Source organism: Lutra lutra, chromosome 4 (genome assembly GCF_902655055.1).
Source record: "Lutra lutra chromosome 4, mLutLut1.2, whole genome shotgun sequence".
Taxonomy (NCBI): Eukaryota; Metazoa; Chordata; class Mammalia; order Carnivora; family Mustelidae; genus Lutra; species Lutra lutra.
This window is the reverse complement of record NC_062281.1, coordinates 150,013,507-150,040,691: the sequence shown is the minus strand read 5'-3', so window position 1 is coordinate 150,040,691 and position 27,185 is coordinate 150,013,507. Positions and strand designations below refer to the sequence as shown.

Genomic DNA, 27,185 nt, shown 5'->3' with positions numbered 1-27,185 from the left:
AACTGTAGAAAGAACCAAGATACCCTTCAACAGACGAATGGATAAGGAAAATATGGTCCATATATACAATGGAGTATTATGCCTCCATCAGAAAGGATGAATACCTAGTTTTTGTATCAACATGGACAGGACTGGAAGAGATTATGCTGAGTGAAATAAGTCAAGCAGAGTAAATTGTCATATGGTTTCACTAACTTGCGGAGCATAAGAAATAACGTGGAGGACCTTGGGAGATGGGGAGGAGAAGTGAGTTGGGGGAAATCCGAGGGGGAGACAAACCATGAGAGACTGTAGACTCTGAAAAACGAACTGAGGTTTTTGGAGGGGGGGCTTGGGTGAGCCTTTTTGCGGTGGTATTATGGAGGGCACGTACTGCATGGAGCACTGGGTGTGGTGCATAAACGATGAATTTTGGAACGTTGAAAAAAATAAAATTTAATTTAAAAAATTAAAAAATAAAGAAGAATTAACACCAATTCTTGTCAAATTCACACAAAAAAGAGTTGACAAGGAGGGAACACTTCCAAGATCATTTTGCAAAGTCAGCATTATCCCGATCCCAAAGCCAAAGACACTAAAAAAACTATACACCCAATATCCTGATAAACACAGATTCAAAACTCCTTAACAAAATACTACCAAACTAAACCCAATAGCACATTGAAAGAATTGTACAACAGGGGTAGTGGGGGAAAATGGCAGAGTAGAAGATCCTAAGATTATCTCCTGCCATGGATTAATCAAGGTGACAACTACAGGTATTGCTACTCACTGTGAAAATGACCTGAAGACTGGCAGAACAGATCTTTCACAGTCAAAATCATAAAAGGAAGGCCACAACAAGAAGTGAAGGAGGGACACAGACACTGTAGGGAACCAAACCTCTGGCACAGCAACCAGTAAAGAGGAGAAACAATAACAAGTACGGAAGAGGAAGGGTATTAGGCCTAACACTGGGCACTTCCACGCCTAAGGACCTGAACCAAAAAGACAAATCTCCACAATATCTAGCTTTGAAAATAAATGAGAATGTGAGGACTGCAGGAGATGCATTTATTAACACACCAAAAAACTACCTTCTTCACTCTTTAAGACTATAAAAAATAGCTACTGTATTTCCTAAATATAAGTTTAATGCTTCCTGTCACTCCCCAGTATGTATGTGTGTGTGTATAATTTGTTGTATATAACTTCTTACATAAAACCTATTATATAAAATACACACACACACACACACACACACACACACACACATGATTTTTAACTTACATGTACATCTAATAAATACAGAGGAAAAGTGAAAAAAAAAAAGAAAGAAAGAAAGAAGAAAAAAAGAAAATCAATGAGGCTTAACTATAAGGGAGCCAGAAGGCTACAGGAAAACAAGTCTCTGTCTTTAAAAGCCTAGTGCACTATATCATTCAGTCAGAGACCCAGCACAGAAGCATGAATTTAAAACGTCTTTGTTATACATGAAGATTTATTGTCTAATTTTAGGACGTATGCCAGAGAGGCAGGAATCTGCAGATTTCTCTGGGAAGAGAAGTTATGACAGGCTCCATTCTTCTTGCCTTCCTTTAGCCTAGCTAGCAGGATGCTTGTAGGAGCCAATTCTGACACTATCACCTTGCTATCACCATTTGCCCCACTGCAGCATTCCCCTACACCCATCCCAGCAGGCACCACTCCAAAGCAGCACCTGCCCTGCCACATGGTAAGCAGCAGGCCAGGAGCAGTGCTCCTCTAAAGTGACTCCTGTCTAGGGGAGGGTAGAAGCAAATGCTACCCTCCAGCATGCCTACAGTATCTACAGCCAGGTTCCTCAGCCAGCTATGCCAATAGCAATTCCTGCTCACCAAATGCATCCAGAGCAATCACAGCAGAAAGCTAGGTTAAGGGCTGGCCTTATCCACCAGCATGCTCATCATGATAACAGCCAACCCTCAGCCAGCTGCACCAGGGGCAAGCCACGTCCACTGGTGTGTCCACAGTAGTTTCAGCCAGTCACTGTCAACAGGCAGGCTAAAGGCCAGCTCCAGCCACCAAGACATCCTTAGCACTCACAACCAAGCCACAACAGGAGAGTGCATTCAGCTCACACAGGTGACACCCATGGACCATCTGGTTCTGGCAACCAGAGTAACTGAGCTACTGGGCACTACATGACACCTTTCACATAACATTACTACTTTTAAGACCAAGAGACATATCAGACCTAGTTAATACACAGAAACAAACACAGAGAGTCAGACAAAATGAAAAGACAGAGAAATATGTTCCAAACAAAAGAACAAAGCAAAACCCCAGAAAAAGAGCTACATGAAATGGAAATAAGTAATCTTATATGATACAGTTCAAAGTAATGGTGATAAAGATATTCACCACACTTAAGAGAAAAATAGATAAATTCAGTGAGAACTTTAATAAAGAAATAGAAAATATAAAGATAAAGATAATAAATATAAATATATTATAAATAAATATGATATATTTATATTAAATATTAAAAAATATGAAGAGCCAATCAGAGCTGAAGCATACAATAACTGAAATGAAAAATACACCAGAGGGAATCAAAAGCAGATCAGAGGATGCAGAAGAACACATCAGAGATCTAGAAGTCTGAATAATGGAAAGCAACCAAGCTGAACAGGGGAAAGAAAAAAATATTAAAAAATGAAGATATGGCACAAATATAGACACATAGATCAATGAAAAATAATAGAAAGCCCAGAAATAAACCCATGTTTATATGGTTAATTAATCTGTAACAAAGGAGGAAAAAATATACAATGGAGAAAATACAGTCTCTTCAATAAATGATGCTGAGAAAATTGGATGACAAGATGCAAAAGAATGAAACTGCGGGCGCCTGGGTGGCTCAGTGGGTTAAAGCCTCTGTCTTTGGCTCAGGTCATGATCTCAGGGCCCTGGGATCGAGCCCCACATTGGGTTCTCTGCTCAGTGGGGAGCCTGCTTCCTCCTCTCTCTCTCTGCCTGCCTCTCTGCTTACTTGTGATCTCTCTCTGTCAAATAAATAAATAAAATCTTTAAAAAAAAAAAAAAAGAGTGAAACTGGACCACTCTCTAATACCATATACAAAAGTAAACTCAAAATGGATTAAAGACCCAAGTGTGAGACCTGAAAACATAACAATCCTAGAAGAGAACACAGGCAGTGATTTAACATTGGCCACAGCAATATTTTTCTAGATATGTCTCCTAAGGCAAGGGAAACAAAAGCAAAAATAAACTGCTGGGACTACCTTAAAACAGAGCACTTTTATACAGAGAAGGAAACTATCAACAAAACAAAAACTCAACCTACTGAATGAAAGAAGATATTTACAAATGATACACCTGATAAGGGGTTAATAGCCAAAATATATAAAGAACTTACATAACTCAACACCAAAAAACCCCCCAACAATCCAATTTAGAAATGGGCAGAGGATATGAACAGACCTTTATTCAAAGAAGACATAAAAATGGTCAGCAGACACATTAAAAACTGCTCCACATCACTAATCATCAGTGAACTACAAAAAGGAAGCACCATAAGATACCATGACACACTTTTAAGAAGGGCTAAAATAAAAAATCAAGAAATAACAAGTGTTCGTGAGAATGTAGAGTAAAAGCAACCCTCACACAAAGCTGGTGGGAATGCAAATTGGTGCAGCCACTGTGGAAAAAAAGTATAAAAGTTACTCAAAATTAAAAATAGAAATACTATATTATCTAGTAATTCCATTACTGGGTATTTATGCAAAGAAAACAAAAAATGTTCATTTCTAAAGATATATGCACCCTATGTTTATTGCAGCATTATTTATAATAGACAAGATATGAAAGCATTCCAAGTGTCCACTGCCAGATGAATGGATAAAGAAGATATGGTATATATACACAATGGAATATTACACAGCCATAAGAAAGAATGAGATCTTGCTATCTGTGACAACCTGGATAGGCCTAGAGGGTACTACACTAAGTGAAAAAAGTCAGACCAAGAAAGACAAATACCATATAATTTCACTTAATGTGGAATATAAAACAAATGAATAAATAAACAAAAAGCAGAATCAGATCTGCAAATACAGAGAACAAACTTATGGTTGCTGGAGGGAAGTAGGTAGAGGAATAAACAACATGGGTAAAGGAGAATGAGGGATATAAGCTTCCAATTATGGAATGAGTAAGTCACAGGAATAAAAGGCACAGCATGTGAAATATAGTCAATGCTACTGTAAAAGCAGTGTATAATGACAGATTGTAGCTACGCTTGTGGTGGGAAGGGCATAACATATAGATATTGAATCAGTATGCTGTACACCCAAAACTAATACAACTTTGTGGCTCAACTGTACTCAAATTTAAAAATTAAAAAATTAGGGGCACCTGCGTGGCTCAGTGGGTTAAAGCCTCTGCCTTCGGCTCAGGTCATGATCTCAGGGTTCTGGGATCGAGCCCCACATCGGGCTCTCTGCTCAGCAGGGAGCCTGCTTCCCCCTCTCTCTCAGCCTACCTCTGCCTACTTGTGATCTCTCTCTCTGTCAAATAAATAAGTTTAAAAATCTTAAAAAAATAATTAAAAAATTAAATATTAAAATCAAAAGTTTTAAAATGAGGATAGGTTAAGGTACCCCTGGGAAAACATCATACTAATATTTGCATTATAAGGGTCCCAGAGAGAGGAGAAGGAAAGATGCAGAAAACTTATTTGAATAAATAATAGCTGAAAACTTCCCTAAGCTGGGGAAGGAAACAGACATCCAGGTACAGGAAACCAACAGAGACCCAAACAAGGTGAACTCAAGGAGGTCCACCAAGACAAATAATAATTACAATTAAAAGATAAAGTGAGAATCTTAAAAGCTTCAAAAGAAAAGCCAATAGTTACATACAAGAAGAACTCTATAAGGCTGTAAGTGATTATTCAGAAGAACTAAGCCAGAACAATATAGTATTATATATTCAAAATGCTATAAAGAAAATACCTACAACCAAGAATATTCTACTTGGTGAGGTTATCATTCATAAAGAGTTTCCCAGACAAACAAAAGTTCATCACCACTGAAGAGGCCTTACAAAAAGTGCTGAATAGTCTTCTTTAAAATAGAAAATAAAAGGCCACAAATAGAAGAAAATTATGGAAGAAAAAAATTTTACTCATAAAAATAAATATATACTTAATAAACATACATCTATATGCTACCTATAAGAGACTCACTTCACGGCTAAAGACACACAAAGACTGACAGTAAAGGGATGTAAAAGATACTCCATGCAAAGGTAAGCAAAAAAAAAAAAAAAGGAAAAAAAGAAAAAGGGGGTTACCAATACTTATATCAGACAAAATAGACTTTAAAAAGAGACTGTAATGAAGAGCATTACATAACAACAAAGGGATAAATCCAATAAGAGAATGTAACAATTGTAAATATCTATGCCCTCAACATAGGACATATAGAGTGGGGAAAAGACAGTCTAGTTTCTTCAACAAATGATGTTGGATGGCTACACGCAAGTGTACGGCACCACTTTCTTATGGAACATACAAAAATAAACTGAAAATGGATTAAAGACCTAAATACAAGACTTGAAACCATAAAACTCCTATGAGAAAACATAGGCAGTAATCTCCTTGACGTCAGCCTTAGCAATATTTTTCTGGCCATGTCTCCTCCAAGGAACTCAGAGGCAAAAATAAACAACTGAGATGACATCAAACTGAAAAGCTTTTTCACAGTAAAGAAAAGCATCAACAAGACGAAAAGGAAACCTACTGAATAGAGAAGGTTTTTTCAAATAATGTAACTGATAAGGGGTTAATATCCAAAGTATATAAAGAACTCATACAGTGCAACACCAAAAAAAAAAAAAAAATCCAATTAACAAAAAAGCAGAGGATCTGAAGAGACATTTTTCCAAAAAAGACATAAAAATGGTCAACAGACACATGAAAAAGATGCTCAACATCACTAATCATCAGGGAAATGCAAATCAAAGCCACTATAAGATACCACCTCACACCAGACAGATGGATAGTATCAAAAAGACAAGAAATAGAACATGTGGGCAAAAATGTGAAGAAAAGGAAACCCTTATGCATTGTTGGTGGGAATGTAAACTGGTATAACTACTATGAAAAACAGTATAAAGGTTCCTCAAAAAATAAAGGTAGAAATAACATATGATTCAGTAATTTCACTTCTGGGGATTTACTAAAAAAAAAAAAAAAAAAAATGAAAACACCAATTCACAATAGACAAGATACAGAAGCAAATTAAATGTCCACAATAAAGAAGATATGGCATATATATGCCATGGAATATTACTCAACCATAAATAAAAAATAATTAAATCTTGCCCTCCACGGTAACATGGATGGACTTAGAGGGTATTATGCTAAGTGAAATAAGTCAGACAGAGATACAAAACACATGATTTCACTTAATATGGAATCTACAAAAATCAAATGAACGAACAACAACAACAACAAAAACAGAAACAGACTCATAAATATAAAGAACTGATGGTTACCATGGGGAGGGGTTGGAGGAGTAGGAAAGAAAGCTGAATAGGTAACTGAATAGTTACAAAATAAATAAGTCCTGAGGATGAAAAGTACAGCATAGGGAATATAGTCAATAATATTGTAATAACTTTGGATGGTGACATATTGTAATAACACTTAACACGAACATTGTGTAATGAATACAATCATTGAATCACACTATGTTGTATGCCTGAAATTAAAGTGGACCATACTTCGCTAATTTTTTTTTCATTTTAAAAATAAGCTGTATTTAGCCTGAAAAAACAAATCATACACTATGACCGAGTAAGATTTACTTCTAGGATGCAAGGATGATTCGCCATATAAAAATCAAGTAATGCAATACACTACATTAACAAAATGAAGGATAGAAATTATATGATTATCTCAACAGATGCAGAAAAAACACCTGACCAACTTCAACACCTTTTCATTAAAAGAAAAAAAGTCAACAAACTAGGAATAGAAGGCAATTACTTTAATATAATAAAAACCGTATCTGAAAAAAACCCTAGCAAACAACATAATCAATGGTGAAAAACAAAATTTTTCTTCTAAGATCAAGAACACTCTCATCATTTCTATTCAACACAGTATCAGAACTAGTAAGAGCAATTATGCAAAAAGAAAAAGAAGAAAAAGTACACAAATCAGAAAAAAAGAAGTAAAATTATCTCAGTTTGCAGATGGCATGATCTTGTACATAGAAAACACTAAAGATGCCACAAAAGAAAACTGCTAGAAAATGAATTTACCAAAATTTCAAGTTACAAAACTAACATAAAATTCAGTTGTGTTTCTATATCCTAAAAACAAACTGTCTGAAAAGCATATTAAGTCAATAATGCCACTTAGCATCAAAACAATAAAATACTTAGGAGTAAATATAACTAAAAGGATCAAGACTTATATACTACAAGCTATGAAACAATGATCAATGAAATTAAAGAACATACAAATAAATTAAAAGATATCCTGTGCTCATGGATGGGAAGACTTAATGTTGTTAAAATCCCCATTGTACTCAGAGCAACCTACAGATTCAGTACAATTTCTATCAATAGTATTTTTTACAGAAATAGAAAAAACAATCGTAGGGCCTCCCAGGTAGCTCAGCCAGTTAAGTGGCTGCCTTTGGCTCCACTCATGATCCCTGTGTCCTGGGATCGAGCCCACGTCAAGCTCCCTGCTCAGTAGGGAACCTGCTTCTCCCTCTCCCTCTTCCCCCAATTATGCTCTTTCACTCTCTAGTTCAAATAAATAAATAAAATCTTTTTTTTTTAAATCCTAAAATCCACAAAGAACCACCAAAGATCCCAAAAAGGCAAAATAATCTTAATAAAGAAGAAGAAAGGTAAAGGTATCATACTTCCTAATTTCAAAATGTGTTACAAAGCTGCAATAATTAAAACATAATCAATAATTAAAACATAATTATACTGACAGAAAGACAGACATACAGACCATCTGAACAGAATACAGAGCCCAGAAATAATCCAGTCAAGTGATCTTTGACAAAAGTGTCAAAAATATACAATGAACAAAAACTAGTCTCTTCATTAAATGGTGTTGGGAAAACTGGATATTCACATATAAAACAATGGAACTGGACCTTCACTTTACACCACAGACAAAAATGAAATCAAGATGGATTAAAACCTTAAACATAGAACTTGAAACATGTGAAACTCCTCAAAGAAAACATAGGGGAAAACATAGGGGGAAAAGCTTCATGACATTGATCTTGGCAATGATTTCTTGGATATGACACCCAAAGCACAAGCAACAAAAGCAAAAACTGACACATGGGACTACATCAAACTAAAAAGCTTCTGCACAATGAAGAAAATAATTAACAGAGTGAAAGGCAACCTACAGGATGGGAGAAAATATTTGCAGACCATACAACTAATAAGGGGTTAATACTTCATACAAAAAACTCCTATAACAATAACCAAAAAACAAATTAACAATTAAAATTGGGCAAAAAACGTAAATAGTCCTCCAAAAACAACATAAGAATGACCAACAGGTATATTCAGAAATCCTCAACATCACTAGCCGCCAGGGGAAAGGAAACCAAAAACCACAATGCGAGATCACCACATGTGTGTCAGGATGGCTGATTAAAAAAAATGAACAAATAAAAGGGTAAGTGTTAGTGAGAACACAGAGAAAAGTGGAACCCTAGTACACTGTCAGTGGAATGTAAAACAGTACAGCCACTACAGAAAACAGCATGTGCGTTTCTCAAAAAATTAAAAATAGAACTATTATATGATCCAACATTCCCACGTATGGGTACTTATATAAAAGAACTGAAAGCAGGATCTCAAACAGATATCAGCACTCTTATGTTCACTGCAGCGTTACGCATAACAATCAAGATGTGGAAACAATCTAAATGTCCATCAGTAGAAAAATGGAGAAAGAAAAGTGGTATATACATACAATAAAATATTACTCAGTTTTTAAAAAGAAGGAAATCCTACCACATGCAGCAACATGGGTAAACTTTGAGGATATTATGCTAAGTGAAATAAACCTAGTCACAAAAGGACAAATATAGCATGATTCCACTTATGTGAGGCATTTAAAATACTCAAACTCACATAAGCAGAGGGTAGATGGTAGCTGCCAGGGCTGGGTATAGGGAGATACAATGTTGCTATTCAAAAGGCAGAAAGTTTCAGTTACACAAGATGAATAAATTCTAGAGATCTGGGGCGCCTGGGTGGTTCAGTGGGTTAAGCCGCTGCCTTCGGCTCGGGTCATGATCCCAGGTCCTGGGTTCGAGCCCCGCATCGGGCTTTCTGCTCAGCAGGGAGCCTGCTTCCTCCTCTCTCTGCCTGCCTCTCTGCTTACTTGTGATTTCTCTCTGTCAAATAAATAAATAAAATCTTTAAAAAAAAAAATTCTAAAGATCTGCTGTACCACCCTGTGCCTACAGTTAATAGTACTGTATTATACAAATTAAAAATTTGTTAAGATGATAGATCTCACATTAAATATTCTTGCCACAGTAAAAAAAAAGATAAAATGATAATTATCAAATTATAGATCAATTATAGATCAAAATAGAAATATTTAGAAAATAAATATTCAGTTCATCACAAGCCTAACTCACTTGCCTCAATACAAGTTATGACAGGGGTGCCTGGATGGCTCAGTTGGTTGAGTATCCAACTCTTGATTCTGGCTCAGGTCACGATCTCAGGGTCCTGTGACTGAGCCCTGTGTTGGGCTCTCTGCTTGGCATGGAGTCCACTTGAGATTTTCTCTCTCACTCCCTCTGCCCCTCCTTCTACTTGCATGCTCTCTTCTCCCTCTCTAAAATAAATAAATAAAATCTTTTTTAAAAGAGTAAAGTAAGGAACTTGTGTTTACCAGGTGTCCGCAAGTACATTAAGAAAAAGTGGATAATTTCTAGACTAGGTTTTCTTCTTAAAATAGAACTATTTACTGTCAGAGTTAACCAGGGAAATATAAGAAAATTTGTCTCAGCGAAATACATAGGTCCCAGAATACTTTTTGAGGCATTATACTGGGACAATGGGAAAAGGAGAAACAAAAAGACTGGGTTCAAAATACCATTTATTTTATTTAACTAATAATTACTTACATGGAGCTAAATGCCAGGTATTGTTCTAAGCGTATGACAAATATTAACTCACTGAATCATCATAACAAACTTCTGAGTTAAGTACTATTATTACACTCATTTTACAGATAAGAATAAACCAAGACCCACGAGGTCAAGTAATTTGTTGAAAATAACATAACTAGTAAGTGACAGAGTTAGGATTTAAACACAAGTAAAATGATTGAAGTGTTTGTGACCTTGGGCCAATAACTTAGTCTCCAGGGGTCTCAGATTCATCTATAAAAATGAAATGAGGGGCGCCTGGGTGGCTCAGTGGGTTAAGCCGCTGCCTTCGGCTCAGGTCATGATCCCAGGTCCTGGGTTCGAGCCCCACATCGGGCTTTCTGCTCGGCGGGGAGCCTGCTTCCTCCTCTCTCTCTCTGCCTGCCTCTCTGCCTACTTGTGATTTCTCTCTGTCAAATAAATAAATAAAATCTTTAAAAAAATAAAAATAAAAATAAAAATGAAATGAGAGCAGGGGATCATTAGGATTAAATGTGTTAACTTTTATAAAGTAGTCAGTCCAGATCCAGAACACAGTGGATACTATTTCTACTCTTACTTTCCCCTGGTGAGCAACCAATATTATAGGATATTAGGTTTGGTCATAAGTAATGATATCACAAATTTACAACTGAAGGATTAAGTTTAATTATCAACATGCATGAATATGCATTAAGGGACATATTAATTGAAAAAGAATTTGCTACTATTCAATTAGAAACTCAGTGGGATATGATATTCATAAGAGTACAATAGCAGAAAAGCTATGCTTCTATTTGAACATTTTCCAATGCCAAAACAACACTGGAAAAAATGTATAAATAAATCCAGACCCAGTATATCCTACCTGTAGCCAAAATTTTCATTAAAAATGTAACGATAAAAGCATCTCTGAATTTTGCTTTCTATTCACTGAGACTCTCCAACGAAACTCCTGTCAGCAATAACCCTAAGAGGTAAAGTCTGACATTAGCAGTTCAGAGTCGTTTTTTAGAAAGCCATTAACAGTTTACACTTGTCTCAGTCCTTGTGACATCCTCTCCTGTATTTCGCAGACAAGTGGTTGGTAAAATAGTTATCTGAGATAACACTACAAAGGACTATGGCAGAAGGGTAGTTTGACTCCCAGAGGTAGAAGAACACACTGAGGCTATTTTAAGATACCATTTAAAAAGACCAAACATAAACCTGATGATTCACATACCTGTACCCCTGGAGCAAATAATATATGTTAATCAAAAAATTTAAAAAATAAAAAAAGACCGAACAGATTTTTAAAAAATGGCGATCTTAAAGGTTGTGCAGCAGAAAACCAAAACTGTTCCTGATGCATTAAGATAACAGTAGAAAGTTCCACTTCATAAACAAATGCACCTTTGTTGAAAAATATTGCTATCTGTGAGACCTTTATCAGGTTCCTTGGTTTCTCTATCCCTGAGTTTCATCTGTAAGATGAGGATAATAATAACACCTATACTTCACAGGGTTGTTATGAAAATTACAGAGTTAACACATGCAAACACATGCACGTGCCCTGCACATAGAGATGTTAGTTTACATTACTGCCATTTGTTGTCAATATCATCATCAGTGTTATCAGCACCACTGTCATCACTGTCACCACCAACTGCCAGGAAACTGGTTCCCCTGGTCTCTCACTTTCATACATTCACTGTCCCAATACCTCTGATGGCATCACTCACTAAAGCTCACTTTACGGTGGAACCCATTTCTTGTATAAACAACATTTTACAGTCAATACTTAAAAATTGCTCTCTTCCAACTGAAAGTGACATAGGCTCGAGATGGTTTCAAGTAAACCATTCTCAGTATCTGCCAATCCCTCTCATTAAAAACAAAACAAAAGAACCTTGACTTAACAAAACCATTTTATATGCCCTAACAAAGAGACATAGGAAGACTTGCATCATTTTGTTAATTCATTTCATTTTAAAGTTTTTTGCATCTTTTGATTGCCAACATGTCAGTTTATCAATCAATACAATAAAGTTTTAATAAATTTCCATGTACATATTTTTCCCCCCATCCTAAAGTTTTATCTTAAGATTCAACATTTGGAGCTTAAATCATTGCAACTAAAAAAATGAAATGAATACACAAAACCTTGTCTCATTTGTCTAGGTGATACAATGAGGTTCACGCTTTATGAAAATCTACATTGTAACACACCTAGTAAATGAGATGTTCTCCCCATTTACTGTTTTTTATTCTTAAATAACTAAGCAAAGCACCTAAGATATTAACCCAAATAGAACACAAAAATAGTGTTCTATGACAAAGGCTCAGATTACCAACTTGGAAAACTCTGAGACCTGGGCATAGGCTCTTTCTAACTAGGTGCATGTTATAGGAGAAATCACTTCACCTCTTTGGACCCCAATTTCCTAATCTGTAAAAGGAGAAGATGGATTAGATTATCTCCAACTTTCTTTCCTGTTCCAAAAGTCTATGATTTTAACCTATTATTTACAGAAATTTTAGAATTTTTATTTTATTTTTTTGACGAAAGTAGATTCTATTACCTATTTCCGTCACTAGATGGTGCTATCTGCATAGTTATTCAGGCTACTTGAAGAACCCATCCGGCAGCACCTCTGTACATCAACACTTAACAAATTTGGGGGCTCTCCAGGCCATTATAGCAGATTCAAGATCTCTGTCTCCATCCCCACCCCGCATCCCCAATAAACACCAGTAATCTCTACTACCTAATCACTGTGATAATCACAGTCACATACAGTGAGTGCCCTACTAAAAGGCAGCTCCTGCATTAAAACCACAGGAAAAAAAAATTAGTTTCCTTTTTTATATTTAAAAAACAGATACTAGGGGCGCCTGGGTGGCTCAGTGGGTTAAAGCCTCTGCTTTCGGCTCAGGTCATGATCCCAGGGTCCTGGGATCGAGCCCCGCATCGGGCTCTCTGCTCAGCGGGGAGCCTGCTTCCTCCTCTCTCTCTGCCTGCTTCTCTGCCTACTTGTGATCTCTGTCTATCAAATAAATAAATACAATCTTTAAAAAAAAAAAACCAGATATTAAAGAATAAAAATGACTTAGTTGTGGTGAGATCACTCATTTATGTAAATGACTGTAAAGTGTCGAATTATCTTTACAGTGACAAATGAATACACACCTACACACATAAAATCAAATACTTAGTTTGATTGTCAGCTGGTAACTGTACTTCTAGTTATGATTCTCTGGGTCACACCTTAGCCCAACCAGTTTTTAACCAACCCTGTATTAGTCTTTCTGATAATTTATGTAATGATAAACTAAATGTCTTATAAATGAAAAATTAAAACCATAAAAATATAAACATACAAAATAAACTCAAACCTAATAACAAAGCGCAACTAGAGAGCACTCTAAGGGAGGCAAGCTGCCTATTTTCAGAGACCTCCTGAATAACCTGATTTTAATGAATTTTCCATATTCTGTCTAGTTCATGGCCTTAAAATCTCATAAATCTAATGAGACAGCACATGACCAATAGATCCATCTCACAGGAACAGTTCCCATTAACCAAGTCCACAAGATTGATAAAAAAGCAGAATATCAACTTGTTTAAAAACAGAGCTACCCTGTGACCCTGCAATTGCACTACTGGGCATTTACCCCAAAGATACAGATGTAGTGAAAAGAAGGGCCGTCTGTACCCCAGTGTTCATAGCAGCAATGTCCACAATAGCCAAACTGTGGAAAGAGCCAAGATGCCCTTCAAGAGACAAATGGATAAAGATGATACGGTCCATATATACAATGGAATATTACTGAGCCATCAGAAAGGATGAATACACAACTTTTGCATCAGCATGGATGGAACTCAAGAGTATTATACTAAATGAAAAAAGTCAAGCAGAGAAAGTCAATTATCATATGGTTTCACTTATTTGTGGAACGTAAGGAATAGTATGGAGGACATTAGGAGAAGGAAGAGAAAAATGAAGGGGGAGTCAAAGGAAGAGATGAACCATAAGAGACTATGGACTCCAGGAAACAAACTGAGGGTTTCAGAGGGGAGGGGTTTCAGCGGATGGTTACCCCCTTGATGGGTATTAAGGGAGGCATGTATTGCATGGAGCACTGGGGGTCACACACAAACAGTGAATCATGGAGGAGTGCCTGGGTGACTCAGTCGTTAAGCATCTGCCTTCGGTTCAGGTCATGATCCCAGGGTCCTGGGATGGAGCTCCACATCGTTGGGCTCCCTGCTCAGTAGGAATCCTGCTTATCCCTCTCCGACTCCCCTTGCTTGTGGTCTCTCTCTTTTTCTCTGTTAAATAAATAAATAAAATCTTAAAGAAAAAAAAAACAATGAATCACGGAACACTACATCAAAAACTAATGATATACTATATGGTGACTAACATAATTAAAAAAAAAAAAAGAAGTCCTCAAAAAAAAAATCAACTTGTTAATGTGTGGCAATAACTACTACTGCCAAAACTACCAAGGGCACAGGGCACCTGCATCCTCAATTCATCATGTTCTTTCCCTTTTAGGCATGGGACCAAGGAAGCCAGGCTATAATGACAAGGTTGCCTAATAAGGACAGAATTAGGAATAAGATAATTACATTCTCTGATTTAAATATTAAATGGCAAGAAGTCAAGAAAGTCTCATGCATCAATGTCTAAAAAGAGGATACAAGCCACAACTAAGAATCAAGTGGAGGACATGTAAAATAACCCTCTGAGGTAGTAGTTATCATTATTCCCATTTTTTAGACTAGAAAAGAGACTTAGAAAGGGTAAGTGATTTGCACATAATGACGAAAAGAGACAAGAGGTCAAACACAGGTCAGTCTGACTCTGGAGTCCAAGGTTCCAACCTCTATGCTGGGTAAGATATAAAGATATAAAATCTCTTGCCACTGGTGCTCTTGAACTCTACATTTTAGCACAACGAGTTTTTAACTCCTGGACTAAGCAATCATTACTTTTGCCTTTGAACATGCTGTCCGCCATGCCAAAAACACCCCCATCAACATCTTCACCAGGAAAACTACTACTCAGCTTTCAGATGTCTTCTGTAAATATCTTTTTCTCAGTCTAATCTCTAGGCCAAGTTCTCATCCCCAGCTAATGTTACATTTCTGCTCTCTTTTTTCAGGGGATCTTGTGTATCTCTGTCACAATACTTTAAACTATAAAAATCATTTATTTAATGTCTCTGCTTTTTACTCAAATTCTGACCTCCATAAAGGTATTGTGTATCCCTACATTCTAGAAGATGATATATACACTGAATCAATAAATAGAAATCAACATAATAGGTCAGAAAAGGTCTATGCATATCAATGTAAAAAGTGTCACCTTGGTCTCAAAGATGTCTTCTAATAGGGTTTATTAACAAATATGAAAAAGAATGTGCCAATCAAAAGTAGAATACGAAAAATCTGATGGCAAATGCTGGCCAGTGTCCACTTAAGTCTTACCTTGAGAAAGTAAATGTCCTAGCTGACTGGACCTAACTATTATGAGAAGGGAAATATGACTGGAGTCAATGAAAGCTGTAATGAGGCTGGCACAGAAGTTCAGGTAAAATGCCAATGGTGGAGACAGAAACATACTGAGATACATTTTTATAGATATAACTACCGACACTTGGTAAAAAATTGCACATGAATGATAAAAAAGAAGGAAGTATTAAGGAGGACTCCAGATTTTTTCCAAAAGTGACTGAATAGAAGGTGGTTTGTTTATTTATTGGGGAAAGGAAGACTAGAAGTAGATGTGAGGGGAAAATTAAGGATATACTGAACATATTAGGTTTGAGATACTTATGAAATAGAAAGAGGAAATAACAGGCAGATATTTTGTTTTTTTTTTGTTTGTTTGTTTTTAATTTTTTGACTATAGCTGAAACACAGGCATATATTTAAGTATAAATGATTAGAAGACTAGTGCTCCTAGGACTTTAATTGTATTGATTCTATAATATAGACCCAATTACCATTCCTATCCTATAGATGGGGATAACTGAAGTATAGAAAGGATAAAAAGCTCACCCAGGATCACATAGCTAGTTCTCTAGAGCTGGCAAAGCAGATCCTCAGACTTGGCCAGTCAAGTTCCTGAGCTTGCTCATTATCATTATACTACATTGCTTCTTTGGCAGCTGATATCTCCACACCATGGGGACTCCAGAAAGGTTCTGTATCTAATACTCAAGAAAAAAGGGCTCAGGTGTAAGATCCAAGTAGAGAATTAAAGAAGAGTCTCCACAATGAATGAGATAACCCCACCTCCCTCTCCTTTTCCAACCCTTAAATGACAGCAGCCAGTTTTACAGGATTCTTCTGCAAAGACACTTTAACAGCCACAGACAGGGGCTACATATATTCCATGTGGAAGTTCCCAAAGAGAGAACTAGCTCACTGCCCTATCTATCTTACAGTGGAGTCCGCTATCCCTAGGTTTGGATACCTAGGTATATACAGAGCTTCTGAAAAGTTTCTTAGTAAGTTCTTAAAAGATATGGACAATCACGAGTTACAAATTTGGGGATGTACACACTTCCATTCATGAGACTAACTGGTATTGGATTTGTCCTCCGACCACAAATAACCATAAAACTGGACAGACTACATGAGGCAAATATTTTCAGGTACTGGACAAAAGGTAAGACTAGACCATGATTCTTGAGAGAAAGAGACACACTGCGTACTGCAATTCCTGGATTTGCATCTGCTCTCTGTTTGGAGGCAGTTTCCTGACCACACTGTAAGGGGTAGAACCCAAGCGGAACGTGAGAAGTTTGGCTAAGCTAAGGAGTTAGAAGATAAGAGTTTAGGACTGCAAGGAGTAGCTGGAATTTGTGGGTTAAGGTATCAGAAAGAAGCTCGCCCCAGAAACTGGCAGAGTTTCTGCCAATTGGGGGTACCTTAACCTAGATTTCATCAAAATTTAAAATGTTTGCTCTGAAAAAAAAGAGAGAAAGAAAGAAAACCAAAAAACACAACACACATACAACTTTGTTAAGAAAGATGAGCCACAGACAAGGAACAACCATTTTCAAATCACATATCCAACAAATGACTGTATCCAGAATACATAAAAATACTCCAAAGTCAATAATAAGAAAACAGACAATCTAATTAGAGTATGGAGGAGAAAAAAAACTGAACGATAATTAACCAAGACGGAATACAAATAGCAAATAAGCACACAAAAACATTAATCAGGTTTATAAAAGATTAAATCTTCCGTAACAAGAAATCAATTGTTTAAACCTACTGATTCAAGAAATTACAAAATAAACACAGTATGTGGAAATATAGAGAGAGGTAAACAGCTAAAGAAATTAAGGGGACTTTCACTTCCAGAGTATAAGGCAGAGGTACGGTAAGGGCTATTATTTCCCATTACAAGTTTACAATACTAAACAACTTTTTATACTATCATGAAATGCGTAGCTAATCACACAAATATATACATTATTTTTAAAGGAGAATGGTGTTAATAGTGTCAAGTGCTACTAAGAGAAAGAACAAGATAAACATAGAAAAGCATGCATGGGATATGACAACATGGAGACTAGTTGATCTTGAGAAATATAACTGTGGTAGAGGGATAAGATCAGAAACAAAACTGTAGCAACAGACTTTGAAATCATACACCCTTGGGTTTGAATCATGGTTTTACCATTTTGTACCTATAAAAAGGTAACTTATTCTATCTGGGCTTCAGTTCCTTTATCAGTGAGATGGAGATAATGATACTTATCACTAGTTCAGAGAGTTACTAAAGGATTAGGCCAGACAATACATGTAACATACTAAGCACGGTATCAGAATATAGTGTTAAATGACAAATAATGGCATTATCATCTAAACAGGTGATATCACAGAATAAATGCTGGTATCAATATAATATCTAAGGTTCTTATACTGTTCCTCCCTTTTGATAGGAAATAAATACTTGTACTGAGACACAGCATTTTTATATCCTTAGTACTCCAGGGGCACCTGGGTGGTTCAGTCAGTTAAGTATCTGACTTTGGCTCAGGTCATGATCCTGGCGGCCTGAGATCAAGCCCTGTATCTAGTTCTTTGCTCAGCGGGGAGCCTGCTTCTCCCTCTGCATACCCCCACTTGTGCTCATGCTCTATCTCACTCAAATTAATAAATTTATTTTTTAACAAAGAACATTATAGCCTAAGTGCTCCATAACAAAGATATTGCCTGTATCACTATGGATCAATGACTTAATACATGTAGCAATGTTGTTTTCTCCTTCAAACCAAGTATGATGTCACAACTGGCAAAAGGCCACCTCATCCACAACACAATTATTTAGATATGCTTTAGAAAATGATATCATAGTTGTATCTATCCAGATACACTCTTAAAAAATAGATGGCTTGCATATTATAGATAATCAAAGGAATATCAATATTTGCTAACCTAATTTCATTCTTCTTTCTTAAATACCACAGAAAATTTATCTTACCAAGTCACCCAAAAACATAAAATTGACATTTGATCACTCAAAGCAGTAATTTCCAAATCTGCCTAGATAGCAGAATCACTTGGAAGTTCCTAAACATATACAGATTCAGGGTTTCATCATCCTGCTACTGATCCAAGTGTGGGGCCTAAAATATGTATTTTTAAAATCTACCAAGAAAAACATTAAGAAAAAAAAAAGGCCATCTTCAAAAGAAGAAATAGTCAATAAAAATGAAACAATTATCTCAACTTTACTACTAGGCAAGAGAATGCAAATATTTAAAAGCAATGAGATTCCATTTTTTGTCCAAATTAACAAAAATTAAAGATATTGAAAACAGTGCTGATGCAGGTATTTAAAAAAAGGGTATTGTGATGTGTCATTGGTTAAGATTTGCCATAACATTCTGTAATAACAGGAAGTATCTTTTAAAAACAAACATAGCAGTGCCAGCAATCCCACCCTACTGCTATGTAAGTGCAAGGAACATAAGGATATGGGAATAAGGATGCCAACTATATTTGAGACTGTTCTTGTTTCTTGAGAAAGGCTTGTATTGCTATTTATTTTTCTCTTAGGACTGCCTTTGCTGCACCCCCAAAGATTTTGAACAGTTGTGTTTTCATTTTCATTTGTTTCCCTGAATTTTTAAAATTCTCCTTTAATTTCCTGGTTGACCCATTCATTCTTTAGTAGGATGTTCTTCAGCCTCCATATATTTGAGTTCTTTCCAACTTTCCTCTTGTGATTTAGTTCTACTTTCAAAGCACTGTGGTCCAAAACTATGCAAGGAATGATCCCAATCTTTTGGTACTAGTTGAGACCTGATTTGTGATCCAGGATGTGGTCTGTTCTGGAGAATGTTCTATGTGCACTAGAGAAGAATGTGTATTCTGCTGCTTTGGGATGGAATGTTCTGAATGTATCTGTGAACTCTACCTGGTCCAGTGTGTCATTTAAAGCCTTTATTTCCTTGTTGATCTTTTGCTTAGATGATCTGTCTACTTCAGTGAGGGGGTGTGAAAGTCCCCTACTATTATTGTATTATTGTCAATGTGTTTCTTTCATTTGGTTTTTAATTGGCTTATATCATTGGCTGAGCCCATACTAGGGGCATAGATATTTAAAATTGTTAGATCTTCTTATTGGATAGACTCTCTAAGTATGATACATCTCTAAGTATGATCATCTCTTATCATAGTCTTTGGTTTAAAATCTAATTTGTCTGATATAAGGACTGCCACCCCAGCTTTCTTTTGATGTCCATTAGCATGGTAAATGGTTTTCCACGCCCTCACTTTAAATCTGGAGAAGTCTCTGAGTTTCTTGCAGACAGCATACTGATGGGTCTTATTTTTTTATCCATTCTGATACCCTGTCTTTTGATTGGGGCATTTAGCCCTAATTTACATTCAGGGTAACTATTGAAAGATATGAATTTAGTGCCATGTATTACCTGTAAGGTGACTGTTACTGTATATTGTTTCTGTTCCTTTCTGGTTTATGTTACTTTTAGGCTCTCTTTGCTTAGAGGATCCCTTTCAATATTTCCTGTAGGGCTGGTTTGGTGTTTGCAAATTCTTTTAGTTTTTGTTTGTCCTGAAGATTTTTATCTCTCCTTTTACTTTCAATGACAGCCTAGCTGCATATAGTATGAAAGAAATTGAGGAAGACACAAAGAAATGGAAAAATGTTTCATGCTCACGGACTGGAAGAACAAATATTGTGAAAACGTCTATGCTACCAAGAGCAATCTACACATTTAATGCAATCCCTATCAAAATACCATCAACTTTTTTCAAAGAAAAGATTTCAGTGAAATCTGTTAAATTCTAAGCAATGAAGAGCCAGAGGCTGAGAATATAAGTAGAACTCAAAAGAAATCCAAGTAGAAAGAGGTGACTAAGGAGAGTTTTCAGCCATCCAGCAGGGCTAGAGAGCCAAAACTTACAAGTCAGGCTTGACAAGGCAGCCAAATTTGAGAAGCTAAGATTTGAAAGATAGGAGGGCAAAGACACCACTGGATGCCAGTTCAACAAGGCATCTTATTAATTCTTAAGCTGCACAGGGCACTTTTTAAAACAAAAAGTTGATGAAAACTGAATAGAAATTTCAACAGTCTCATGGTGCTAGTGAATCAAACACTGAAGTTCAAAAACTACTACACAGGAGGAACTTAGTAAATACTCCATGCCTTCAGCAGACTTCCCTGTACAGCAATACTCTTATAAATGAAGGTGAGTACAGGTAAATTGAAACTTATGAAGACTCAGCTCAGGCTCTGACTGACTGAAATAATCTGCTCTATTCTAATTGTCCTCCAGACTAAGGGAGAATCACCTACAATGGATGAAATTATCATTCAGAGCCAATAGTTCTGTGTTCAGGGGTTAAGCCAGTGTCCTGGGATCGAGCCCTGCATCGGGCTCTCTGCTCAGCAGGGACCCTGCTTCCTCCTCTTTCTCTCTGCCTGCCTCTCTGACTACTTGTGATCTCTCTCTCTCTGTCAAATAAATAAGTAAAAGTCTTTTTAAAAAAATTTTAAAAATACAATAAAATTTAAAAGTCAAAGATGTGTTTAATGGCAGAATGGACACAGCTGAAAGTAGGATTAGTGAGCTACAAGACAGTTACAGATAATATACAAGCTGAAACATTTGTTATCTATGGGAAAGAACCACAAGACAGATCTGCTAAAACCATCAAAGAACTAACAGTCAAATTATTTTAATCTTAGGTATTAGCATATCCCAATTATCTGTACCATTCTAGAGGGTGATAGTTCAGGAGTGAATACAGCTTGAACTTATTCATGTTTAGAGGGTGTCTGAAATTAAGAACTAAGCAGATCCATCTACTCAGACCCTCAACGTGGCCCTAAAGTAAACTGCTTAAAGAAACTGGATCCTAAATATTACAGCTGGTGAAGTTCTGAAGCATGTCCATATTCAAGTGGAGATCCAAGAAGCCAAATTGAAAGAACTGTGGACTGAGCGAATCTTCTTTGAAAAGATTCATTTATTTATTTTGAGAGAGAGGGGGGCAGAAAGAGTGGATGAGCGGGGAGGAAGGGCAGAGGGAGTGAGAATCTCAAGCAGACTCCCCACTGAGCCCTGCACAGGGCTTGATCCCACAACCCTGAGATCATGAACTGAGCTGCAGTTAATGACTGGACGCTTAACTAACTGAGCCACCCAGGCACCCCACAAAATTTTTTTTAAAAAGCGCTACCTCGAAGATTATGACTTAAACTTTAGAAGAACTAAGGTGATTGGCAGTGGAAGGAATCACAACATGTGTAACTACTTAACTAAAACTGTCTTAATTTTTGAATCAACAAATAAACCAAATATATCTGAAGAATGCAGTATCCTTCAGACATTAAAAATATAGTACAGGTAACAAACTGACGGTTGCCAGTGGAGAGGGGCAGGAAGTGGCAGCAAAATAGATGAAGGAGCTGGAGAAACAGGCTTCCGGTTATGGAATGAGAAGCCACAGGATGAAAGGTACAGCATAAGGAATACAGTCAACAGTACTGTCACAGCATTGTATGGTGACAGACGGTAGCTACACTTACGGTGAGCATAACATATGGAGTTGTCGAATCCCCGTTTTGTACACACGGAATTAATGTAATATTGTGTGTCAACTATACTTCAATTAAAAAAAAAACACAAAACACAAATATATATGTATATTAAAAAACTTTATACCAGTAATGTTTAGAATTTAAACAAAACATACGTTTCTAGAAAAACAAAACTTATAAAAACTGACACAAAACTGGGGCACCTGAGCAGCTCAGTCGGTTAAGCCTCCAACTCTTAATTTCAGCACAGGTCATGATCTCAGGGTCATGAGATCCAGCCCCGCATCGGGCTCTGCAGTCAGCATGAAGTCTACTTCTTTCCCTCTCTCTTCCTCTGCCCCTCCCCTCACTCATTCAATCTCTCTAAAATAAATCTTTTTTTTTTTTTAAACCTGACACGAAACAGAAAAATGTGAATTAGTTCTTTATCTGTTAGAAAGACTGAATCCATAACTAAAGACCATCCACAAAGAAATCTGTAGGCCCATATGGTTTTACCCGTGAAGTCTCCAAACATTTAAAAATAAATATCACTAATATTACACAAACACTTCCGGAGAAAAGAAAAAAAAAACAAAAAAACAAAAAAACTTCCCAACTCATTTTATAAGGCCAGCATAATCTTGATACCAAAACATGACAGGACATTACAAGAAAAGAAAATTCCAAGCTGGTATATCTTATGAATATAGATACAAACATTCTAAGCTATATAGCAAACCAACTGCAGTAATATGTGGAAAGGATAATATAATTGATAAAATTATATTTCAAAATAACAAGCTGTCATAATGTGTAAAATAATTTCAAAATAACAAGTTGTCCTAATGTGTAAAATAATAATCAATGTAGTCTGTCACATTAACAGATTAAAGGAGAAAAACTATATACTCATCAATACAGAAAATGAATTTGATAAACTTAAACAGTTACTCATAATTTTAAAAAAACTCTTAGCATATTAGGAATAGAAGGGCAACTCTTCTAAAAAGTCAGATTTAAAACAAAAACAAAAACAAAAAAAGTTATAACAGACACCAGAATGGTGAAATACTGAATGCTTTCCCCGTAAAGTCATGAAGAAACAAAAGTGCTCCCTGCTCACCCTCCACACTGTATTGAAGTTTCTGGCCATTGCAGTATTGATAAAAGAGAGAAAGTACATAGATTGGAAAGGAGGAACTAAAGCTGTCATTATTCACAGTAACACAAATGTGTATATATAAAATCTAAAAGAATCTACACACTATTAGAATTAAATGACTTTAGCAAGGTTGTTGGATACTAGTTCATTTACAAAAACACAAAATGCACTTCTATCTATGAGGAAGCTTATTTCTTTTTTTTTTTTAAAGATTTTATTTATTTATTTGACACAGAGAGATCACAAGTAGATGGAGAGGCAGGCAGAGAGAGAGAGAGGGAAGCAGGATCTCCGCCGAGCAGAGAACCCGATGCAGGACTCGATCCCAGGACCCTGAGATCATGACCTGAGCCGAAGGCAGCAGCTTAACCCACTGAGCCACCCAGGCGCCCAAGGAAGCTTATTTCTTAAATGACACTTTATGATAACATCAAAAAGTGTCTAACACTTAGCAGTACATTTAACAAAGGATTTGTAAGTCCTATGCACACACATACACACAAACCATTTGGAAACAACACTGAAATTACAAGAATATCTAAATAAATGGACAAATAGTTCACTCGTGGGCTGGAAAACTCAATACTATTGACAGTAGTCAACTGTCCCCAAATTCACACAATTCCAATCAAAATCCCAAGCATGTTTTTGTATAGGCATGTGATTTGATAAGCTGATCCTGACATTTATATGGAAAGGAAGAGAACCAAGAATAGCCAAGTCAATCTAGCAGAACCACACTGGAGGACAGAAGTTATCAGATATCACAGCTTACTACAAAGCTACAGTGACAATGTGGTATTGGCTCAAAGACAGATAACAGGCCAGTAGAATACAACAGGGAGTCCAGAAATAAACCTCTCTATAGCCTCCCACATTTATGACAAAGAGACGCTAAAGTATAGTGGAGAAAAGATAACTCTTCAATAAACAGTGCTGAGGCTTTTAGATATCCACATGGGGAAAAAAGTATCCTGACCTCTTCCACATATTATATTTTTAAAAGGTAATAAAATAATAAGCTTCTTGGAAATAAAACAGTAAAAACTTATTGAAATGGGCAAAGATTTCTTAACCAGAACACAAAACACACTTATATTAAAAGGAAAATTTCACAGACTGCAGTACATTGAAATTAGGAAACTCTTGTTACAGCCGATCTGTGGCCCACTATTTAGGAACCTCTTAATCTATACAGTCAGATAATTTACTCAATTCTCATTATGTAACATTCACATAACTACTTTTGCTTTTGTGATGGATAATATCTTCATTTATGAAATTAAATCCATAAAACTCATAATAAGAACTTCAAATAATAGTGATTTCTAACAGCTAGGATTTTTAATAACTACTGGAAACTCAACAAGGAATCAAGTACAATTTGAATTTAATGTACCAAGTGGCATTGTTTTTTACTTATTTCTAAAAATGCAGTTTTACTTCTAATATTAAATTCTACTAATAATACTCAGTTATCACAGATGATAAAAATGGCAGGGAGGCACCCAGTGCCCTATAAAGGAGACATGAGGAAAAGCCAACTTAAATCATAGTAAAGGCCCAGAGCTGCTCTCTGGCTAGCCGAGGTCAGTCATTTGCTGCAACAAAAATAATCTCAAAGATACAAAGTAATAAGCCTGTTCTTCTGTTTATTCAAATTATAAAATCAGGTGGTTCATCTAGGATCATAGCTATAATAGAACAAACCTTTCTCTGAGTGGGGAAAAACAATTACACATTATTTTACTCAGAAAAGCCCTTAGATAGGCAAGAAAGGGAGAGAAGTATAACAAAGATAGTATATCAGCTTCTAGAATGTACAAATTTAAAAAGGTATTAATGAAAAATTTCATACGGTTCAACTCTCATTCTCTGCTCATGCCACAGCTCATAAAGACAATGTATATTTATCTTTTACTGTGTGAAGGGCACTGTGTTTTCTCAACTACCAAGCATTTACCTTTGCAGCAAGCTGTAGTCCAATTTTGTCAGCTTCAGCCTCTAATGTTCTACTGTACGGTCTATCAAACATATACTAAGAAGAAATAAGAAAGAGAAGCTCCATTAAGGATATTTATTTCATAGTAAAAGGAGTAACAAAATGCAATTTTTGAAATTAATTTCATGGAGCATCTAGGATAAAGTTTTTATGCTCCCCATGATTAACATTTAAAGAATACCATGATATAAAGTAGAAAGTGCAGCCTTTATTTCCTCCATCACAGATTAATATTTTAAAACATGAAAAGAATATTAAAAAAATTATGCCTACAGACTTCTGGAGACTCTACAATATCACGTGGAGTACAGCAATCCCCCTTACCCACGACTTCAGTTTCCATGGTTTGAGTTACCCACAGTCAACAGGGGTCTGGAAGCAGATGGTCCTTCTGACACACGGTCAGGTCTCTAGCAGCCTAGTGCTACACCACAATGCCTACATCATTTACCTCACTTCATCCCGTCACATAGGTATTTTACATCTCACATCATCTCAAGAAGTTGATGCAGTACAATAAGATATTTTGAGAGAAGCCACACTCATAACTTTTTTTTTACAGTATGTTGTTATAATTGTTCTATTTTATTATGAGTTACTGTTGTTAATCTTTTATTGCGCTTAACTTATAAACTTTATCACAGATATGTATGTACAGGAAAAAACATAGTATATATAGGATTTGCTACTATCTGAGGCTTTAGGCCTATCCACTAGGGGTCTTGAATATACTCCCCTCCCCACACCCCATGGATAATGGGGTAGGAGTATTACTGTACAGGTATCCCCCATTTTCCAAAAGTTTGCCTCACATTACTTTGCTTTTACAAAAGACCTACATTAGTACCTGTTTTCACTAACCAAAAAAAATCCAAAGAGTATGTTTACTTTTATGAAAAAAAAGCCTAAGTGATAGAACATGAACTTTCAGAAAGCAGTGGATACCCACACTTCTATTTTCCCAATTATAATCTCTACCTACTGTGTAGAGGATCCCCTAAAGAAAGCTCATTAATGTAAGTTTTAATATTTTGATCATTTTGTTCTTACAGTCTTAAATATTTTTTTAAAATTTTATTTATTTGAAGAGAAAGAGAGAACACAAGTAGGCAGAGCAGCAGACAGAGGGAGAAGGAGAAGCAGACTCCCCAATGAGCAGGGAACTTGACACAGAACTTGATCCCAGGACTCTGGGATCAAGACCTGAACCAAAGGCTTAATCGACTGAGTCATCCATGTGCCCCAGATCTTACATTTTTAAAGAAAACTGAAAAAATATAGCTAGATAATAACTACTGACACTACTAGAGAATTTATTTCAGTTAGAAAATTAACCATAGAGCAGACTTTTCTTTCTTTGATAAATTATCTTAATGCTATCTTTCTCTGCTAAGTATTGATTAGTTAGGGAAATGAAATTTTCTTTCAACTTCAATAAAAAAATACAAATAGATATCATAATTTTAACTTTCCTAATTACTTGTATTTATGTGAATGCTTTCCAGTTAAATTCTAATTTTCAGTAAGTACTAAAATTTGTATGCGATGGATCAATAGGCAGGACTTTTGAGAACAGAGTTATTAATAGAGGAACACTTTTTCAGAGGTAGCTACATGTCAGTGATGTCTAGAAATAATATAATCAATCTAATCCATAGTACATGGACTACTAGATATGACTTTCTTCCTTCTCAATCATGTCTTTTTTAGGCTGCTTAACTGTATTGTATCATGTCTTCACTCTCAATGAGCAGTCTGCAGGGGT

At 36.1% G+C, this 27,185-nt stretch overlaps 1 protein-coding gene across 4 annotated transcripts in view; it reads right to left on the bottom strand.

Moving 5' to 3' along the window:
* The window catches only part of OMA1 (OMA1 zinc metallopeptidase), a 103,366-nt gene that overhangs the window by 55,790 nt on the left and 20,391 nt on the right, over positions 1-27,185 (bottom strand). For 3 of the 4 annotated variants that reach the window (XM_047727272.1, XM_047727274.1, XM_047727273.1), the window contains exon 7: positions 25,382-25,456. In XM_047727272.1, coding sequence (XP_047583228.1) covers positions 25,382-25,456 — 75 coding nt within the window. Of the gene's footprint in view, positions 1-11,551; positions 11,654-25,381; positions 25,457-27,185 lie in introns of those variants that run through there. The other variant, XM_047727275.1, reaches the window with a different exon arrangement.